The 8,022-nt window shown below is 38.1% G+C and overlaps 1 protein-coding gene across 1 annotated transcript; it reads right to left on the bottom strand.

The window, feature by feature from the left end:
• Positions 1–3,538: 3,538 nt before the first annotated feature.
• LOC149153714 (putative linoleate 9S-lipoxygenase 5) lies at positions 3,539–7,714 on the bottom strand. The gene is made up of 9 exons (XM_089439126.1): positions 7,133–7,714; positions 6,714–6,997; positions 6,328–6,580; positions 5,862–6,203; positions 5,669–5,754; positions 5,423–5,530; positions 5,015–5,316; positions 4,633–4,896; positions 3,539–4,527 (listed from the first exon to the last, which is right to left on the bottom strand). The coding sequence occupies exons 1-9, from the start codon at positions 7,332–7,334 to the stop codon at positions 3,753–3,755; spliced, it is 2,616 nt and encodes an 871-aa protein (XP_089295252.1). The 5' UTR covers positions 7,335–7,714; the 3' UTR covers positions 3,539–3,752.
• Between the last annotated feature and the right edge of the window lie 308 nt (positions 7,715–8,022).

Below are 8,022 nucleotides of genomic sequence, written 5' to 3'. Positions count from 1 at the left end.
GTAGAGGTGGATTCTTAAACATTTCTATAGACTTCTTTATCAAAAGACTGTAAAGCTATTAGAGCATTGATTGAGCGAGTAAGCTAGATTGGTGAATAAAGACCAGATATTTCAAAGGATTCATGTGTTGAGCGAAGTGCAGACAACTATTTTCTCACGTTGTTGTTATCTTTCTTAAAGTTTTTCCACAATATTTATCTGAATCTAAATGCCATTACTGGAGTATTATCTCATAATTTGTTTAATTACACTTTGTTTTAACAGTTAGGCAAATACATATTTTCTACTGATAACCAAGTTAATGAATTCTTAATTTCTCCTTAGTTTAGGTTGTTTCTTTATAATCTATAGCAAAGTATTCTTAATTTCCCTTTGTTTCCGATTAACCTTTGTTCCTCGTTTCAATCCCGGTCTGAGAATTTGTAATTGCTCTCTCACCGTGGTTAAAACCTTTTCACCTCTCTGGCCTAAAGACTTGCACTCTACTCTGATATCTTTCCCTTTGAACATTCCCTTTAGTGAGTTGATCTGGTTCTGCTGCCCTTCTTTTGACTCCGTAGCCCAATGGTCTAGAGACATCATTCTATCCATATGCTTTAAGGATCCCACCACCCAATCTTCAATACAAATCAAAAACCCCCTTGAAATTTCATAACTAGCCTAAAATCCCATCAAGCAAAGCTAAATCATATAGAGAGAGCCCTCTCTGAGCATCAAGAAGGCTAGGTCCTGATCTCGAAAAGTGGTTTGTGGTTACCCCGTTGATCTCTTTCTTTAACCTTGGGAAATTACTAGGTGATAACATATAATATAAATTATGATCAATCATGGTCAATCATGGTCAATCATAGTCAACCATGGTTAACCATGGTCAACCATGGTCAAATGTCGCATTGTCACAAAAATTGTCTCCATGTGAAAATCATCGACAATCATGGTGAACCATGGTCAGCCTTGGTTGATCATGGTCAACCATGTTTGATAGAATGAAACATGGTGAATCATGGTCAGCCATGGTTGAACTTTGCATTGTGACAAAGATTGTCTCAATATAAAATGCATCCATTGTCAACCATGGCTCGACATTGCATTGTGAAAAATATGGTTCAACATTGCATTTTCATAAGGATTGTCTCAATATGAAAATCAAAGATGTTCAATCATGTTTATTTTAGTGTTTATAATATTTTTCTTAGGGTTTATATACCTTGGGTTTATAATATTTGTCCCCTGGGTTTAATATTATTCCCTTGGTTTCATAATCCCTTGGGTTATTAGTATTAATCCCCAAGTGGGGTTTTGGTATTAATCCCTTAGTTTTATTATTCTCTTTCGCTTATAATATCAATTGCTTGGGTTTATTATTCTCTTAGTTTTATAATATCAATCATGGTCAACTATCGTCAATCATAGCCAACCATGGTCAACCATGGTTGAATGTCCCAATGTGACAAGGATTGTCTCAATATAAAAATCAACCATGCTCAACCATTTTTCTTTTAGTGTTTGTAATATTTATCATAGGGTTTATATACCTTGGGTTTGTAATATTAGTCTCTTGGGTTTAATATTATTCCCTTCGTTTCATATTCCCTTGGGGTTCTAGTATTAATCCCTTGGGTTTATTATTCCCTTTGGTTTATAATATAAATCAGTTAGGTTTAGTATTCCCTTGGGTTTATAATATCAATCATGATCAATCATACTCAACTATGGTTAACCATGGTCAAATGTCGCATTGTGACAAAAATTACCTCCATGTGAATATCATGGACACGCATGGACAATTATGGTCAACCATGGTTGATCATCATCAACCATGTTTTATAGAATCAAACGTGGTCAATCATGATCAATCATGGTCAAATGCAACATTTTGACAAAGATTGTCTCGATATGAAAAACATTCATGGTCAACCATGGTCCAACATTGCATTGTGACAAAGATTGTCTTGATATGAAAAACATCTTGGTCGAATGTCGCATTCTGATAAGGATTGTCTCAATCTGAAAATCAACCATGGTTAATGATATTTATTTTATTGTTTATAATATTTATCTTAGGGTAATACCTTAGGTTTATAATATTAGTCCCTTGGGCTTAATATTATTCCCTTAGGTCCATAATCCCTTGGGGTTTTAATATTAATCCCTTGGGTTTATTATTCCCTTCGATTTATAATATAATTCCTTAGGTTTAGTATTCCGTTGGGTTTATAATACCAATCATGGTCGTTCATACTCAACCATGATTAACCATGGTCAACCATGGTCAAATGTCGCATTGTGACAAAAATTGTACTCATTTGATAAGCATGGACAATTATGTTCAACCATGTTCACTCATGGTTGATGATGGTACACCATATTTTATAGAATGAAACATGGTAAATTATGGTCAATCATGGTCGCATGCAACATTTTGACAAAGATTTTATCGATATGAAAAGCATCCATTGTCAACCATGGTCTAACGTTCCATTGTGACAAAGATTGTCTCGATATGAAAAACATACATGGTCAACCATGGTCGAACATCGCATTGTGATAAGGATTGTCTCAATATGAAAATCAACCATGGTCAACCATATTTATTTTAGTGCTTATAATATTTATCTTAGGGTAATACCTTAGATTTATAATATTAGTCCCCTGTGTTTAATATTATTCTCTTGGGGTTTTAGAATTAATCCCTTGGGTTTATTATTCCCTTGTGTTTATAATATCAATCCTTTGGGTTTATTATTCCTTTGGGTTTATAATATCAATCATGTTCAATCGTGGTCTAACGTTCCATTTTGATAAGGATTGTCTCTATATGAAAATCAACAATGGTCAACCATGTTTATTTTCGTGTTTACAATATTTATAATACAAATCATGGTAAACCATGGTCAATCATAATCAACCACAGTCAAATGTCGCATTCCGACGAAGATTGTCTCAATATGAAAATCAATCATGGTCAAGCATAGTTCAATGTCGCATTGTGACAAAGGCGGTCTCGTCGGTAGTATTTATCTTAATGTTTATTTACCTTGGGTTTATAAATCTTAAGGTTTATATACCTTGGGTTTATAATATTAATCCATTAGATTTAATATGATTCTATTGAGTTTCAAATGCCTTGATTTTTATTATTATTCCCTTGGATTTATTAGATTATGTTTAATTATTTTTTATAATAATTACTCATATATGCTATTATTTATTTCTAAAATTATTTTAAATTGTTATTCATTAATTTATTATTATATAATATTATTAATGTGTAATATTAATAATATTATAAATTTATAATGTTTGTTTATGTGTGCTATTATTTATTCTTAAAATAATATAAAAAAAAATATGTGTAATTTTGACATTATAATCTAATTTAAAATATAATATGTATAAAAAAACCAGAGAAATGGCATATTACTTTGATTTAAACATATTACGCATAAGAAGATAAGAGCGTAAGTATGTGAGGTGAATTTTTTTTTAAAATTACTGAGATTAAAAAAAAAAATTATATCTCCACAAATTTTACTTTTAAATAGATAAATTATAAACTAAATAAAAATCATTGTTTGGAATTTCTTTACGCGCTGATTCCTCCAAAGATATATCACAAGCATTTGGATGAAGGAATTTGATACAGAATAATCCCAAGTACAAGCTAAATAGAAACACTATTGGAATTTCCCTCTACCAGTGAATCATCCTATAAACGAATTTGATGCATAATAATGCCGTGCAGGTAGAAACTAAATAGAAACGCTATTGGGAATTCCTTTACCAGTGAGTCCTCCTTCGTGACTCACATCTGAGGTGTTTGGATAAAGCAAAGTATAAGGAACCTGAGCAGGACCACACCTATTCTTCAACTTTTCTGCTGCATCTTCGTTTCTCTCTCTTATATTTTTCTCAATCTCTTTCAGCTTCATACCGAACCGTTCAAAAGCTTCTGTTACACGTTCATCCCCACTCCATTCACTCGTGGCCCTCTGTCCTAGATATACCTCGTCCGTTGAGTGCGTCGATAGAATTTCTATCAACGCGATGCCCAGTGTCGTTTCAAATTGGTTGCTTATAGTTCTCAGCAAAAACAAGTCCGGATTCTGCACCAACTCTGAGAATTCTTCGGACCCTTCCTCCGGGATTAACCTTCTGCTGATGGTGGGCCGATTAGGCATGTATCCCGCGTAAGGGTATTGCCCGAAATTAACTGCAGCATGAAGAGCAGAGGCCACCCATATGATTGTTGTTATTGCTTTTTCAACATCTTCCACGTTGTCCATGCTGTACCACCATGTCTCGTCCTTCTTGTCTCCGTGACCAACATTTCTGATCTCATCCCACCATGCTTGAAGCTCTGTATCAGATTTCACTGCATCGTCACTCTGGTAGTACAAGGACAGGTACTCTTTAACCCATGAGTCTATTGCGAACCATATCTCCAATCCATCCACGGCATAAGGGTAGTCTTCAATCATCAACTTAAGCCCGTGGGGTATTGATGAGTCCACCACTGCCATACCCCTGTCAAGTCGTAGCCACACCATATGATATATTAATCAAAATTCAAATTGTTGATCATGAAACATAGATCAAGTTCAGATTTATGTCGCTATTGACTATAATTACCTTTTGAGAAGATCTGCAGGCAGCCCTTGTTCGTCAAACCTCCAGTCCTTGTATGCTACCGCGGACATCTCCATGGCATACTTTCCAGGAAACACTGTTCTTTCAAGTATGCCTCCGCCATTTATAAGAATTTGCCGAGCCAGAGCGTTGATGTTCATGGTGTCCCGGAAATGGGGACTCAGTAGCTTATACACGGGATGCATCACACTCAGATGTCGGTTGGTAGCGATGACAAATGGCTCCGTGACTGCGTGAGTCTTAAGCCTGAAAAAAAATCCCACCATCACTCAGTGGGGACCCTATATTATATAACGATATTGTAAATACTAAACAGATTCTGCATGTATATTCCCCTAGCTAGTGGTCCCTAATTAGGTTTTACCAGTGACTGATAAGCTGATGGTAACCAGAATCATTAACGGCTACGTAGGCCTTGGCGAGCTGCCATAAAGCTCCTTCTGCGCCTTCCTCTGCAGGAGTAAACACCTTACGAACACTTTCCGGGCGTTGATCTGAAGGGGGTAGACTCAGCTCGATTGCTACGGGCCTTAATGTGCCATCCCTGTTAAGGAAGAGAATTGTGCGAGAAGCATATATCTTTATAGACAGAGCATTTATTCGGTTAACGTAAGGCATGAAGACATCATGATGGTCCAGAATGAACAATTTGTTGTCCTCTAGAGCCTGAAAACATCATATCAATGTACCAGTACATGAATTTCTGGGTAGATGAAAAGAGATAGACATGAGCAGATTTAAATTAAGCAGCAAACGCTGAGTTGGAGAATACCTGCTCCACTGTTAGCCCATCGATATTCTTTTCTATATGTGAAGCAGTAATAGAACTGATCTGAGGACCATACATCTCCGGGTCCAGTTTACTTCTTGGGGGAAAACTCTGTCAATTTAATCATTCATAAAATTAAAACTATGTAAAGACTACGCGAAATTGAAATTCAAGCGATTTTCCTGAGTTTTCTGTATCCTGATCTTGACCTTCCAACATTTATATGAAAGTAGAGAGGGGGCTAATTACTTGGAGTCTCTGTATAACAACCGGATCGACACCAGCCAACGTCTGCCGCGCAAACTCTTCGTCTTTCCTCCATGCAAATTTGTCATCTGCGCCCGTTAAATCCAGTTCCACCAAATTCAGTTATACAAAATCTAGTAGATATCAAGTGCGGAATAAGAAGATGCAGAATTGCGCTTAGAAGAGAAATACTCACTGGAAATAACCTGAGGAAGGGGATACTTCAGCAATTTTTGGCCATCTGTCGTGAGGAACACCCTGATGAGTTCAAGAGGAATGAGATTCTTGACAGCGTCGAGAATTGGGTTCTCGGGCAGCTTGATCCCATCGGAGTAAAGCTTCATAACGTCTTCAAATGAGTCGAATTCGTTGGGGGTTGAATCGAATAGTGATTTGAGCTCTGGCACCAAGAATTGGGCGACTGACTTGAGGGAATAGGCCAAGAAATCAGACAATTTCAGATGCCCAAAACGTTCATCTCGTGGAACATAGATATCGAGACTCATGTCTAATTCCAATCTGCTTTCACTTGCGGGCTCTGTCAACAGTCAATACCAACGACAAGATTAGGCGTTTTACTCCCTGGCCTGTGTCATTGCCCGAGAGGGAAAAGAGGAATTGAATTGTTCTACATATAAATGGGCAATAAAAACTAATCTCACCTGTTTTTGTGCGTGGGCGACCCGTTCTGCCCCTGCGGGGATATGGAAACTGTTGAGACCCTCCTAGCACCGGCCGGCTGAGTTCTAGATTCTCGTCCGGGTTTCCGAGATCATTGTAGAAATCGTAGTCATACACTCTGTCACACTCTTTCCTCTCACTCTCTGCCATTCCATCGTATTCGCCTCTTAGGTTTCTCAGCTCCTCATTCCTCAGTTTAATGAGCGCAGGAGGACTTTTGTCGGGGAGATAACTCTGCAGATAACATTATACCACAGTTAGTTGCCCATAATTTCGTTAATTCCTCTATTCAAAACAATATGTCCGAGGTATATGAGATGAATGAATGATGATCTGATATTTGAGATGAATCAAATGTATACGGTACCCGATTAGAGAAGAAGACACGGTCTCTGTTGTATTCAGAGGCGGGATACACCCAAGAGTTGCAGTCGAAGTGGACATTGCCATGACCGGGAACTTGAAGAGTGAGTGAGTTGAGGAAGAACTCGTGATGATGCGAATTTGTAATGAAGAATGCTCCGGGGACTCCGAAGTTGGAGTCCCAGTCAAACTCGACGCCATAGGTGGTCTGGCCCGTGAGTATTCCTTCATGAGTAGAGATCCAGTTCTGAAGAGGCGCTTTCTCGCTCAACTTTCCAATTCCATTGCCTGAAAAAGAATTTAGAGTCACAACAACAACTTCCAGGTTAAATTATATGAAAGTTGGCTGAATTTGGTTGATAAATTAAAACTGCAAAACAGATTAAGGACTGAATTTATAAATAATAAGGAATCATCACCCACCGGAATCGATTTGAGATGCGCTAACAAGCTGGAAGGAGACTCGCCTCCCAAAGAGCTCGCTAAGATCGTCTGTGATGCCTGCATTGAAATCGTTGAGATCCAAAACATTTTTCTGCTGTATGACCATAAACCCTTTAATCTTCCGCTCCGCAGAGTTGAACTTGGATTGGGCAAATTGAAAGATCTCTGCAAGTTTATCCATGGTGTGTGTTTGAGTTGATTGTCACTGATGCTCGCTGGCAGCAACCTGTACGTAAAATTGGAGAGGTATGGAGGGAGATGCAGTTCGCATACAAATATAAAGCTATTGCACCAAAAGATTGAAGAGGAGAGGGGATGATAGTGGTGAAGAAAGCAATCCTGATTTGATTTTTATTTAGTAGCGGGATGCGAACGCGGCTTATAGACCACGCCCAAAAACTGCGGGAGTCAAGGACGGCTGGATAAGTAAGTACTCAGAAGGGCCTTATCCGCGTCGAACGCATTATCAGAGACCGTTACGAATTGCCTCTCCCCCATTTCCTTACGACTAGGCGACTACGTTTGATAAAAGCTTTGATAGTCTGTCATGGACTAGATCTCTGTGAAGACTCTTGACTCTGGGTCCGGGTACGAAAAGGGTTTAAAGGCGGCTGGATAAGTGAGTACTCAGGACTGAGGAGGCCCTTATTCGCGTCGCACGCGTTATCAGAGACCGTTACGAATTTTCTCTCCCATTTCCTTACTACTAGGCGACTACGTTTGATAAAAGCTTTGATAGTCTGTTATTGACTAGATCTCCATCTTCCATTACTGTGAAGACTCTTGACAATATAACCTTTTTGGTACATCCGGAAAACTTGGCATAATTTACTTGTACTATCTAATCTACTTTCTGAATTATTTTTTAT

Source organism: Pinus tabuliformis, chromosome 9, assembly GCF_031772625.1.
Source record: "Pinus tabuliformis cultivar Carrire ecotype Pingquan chromosome 9, CPIR1, whole genome shotgun sequence".
Classification (NCBI taxonomy): domain Eukaryota; kingdom Viridiplantae; phylum Streptophyta; class Pinopsida; order Pinales; family Pinaceae; genus Pinus; species Pinus tabuliformis.
This window is presented reverse-complemented; position numbering and strand designations above follow the sequence as displayed.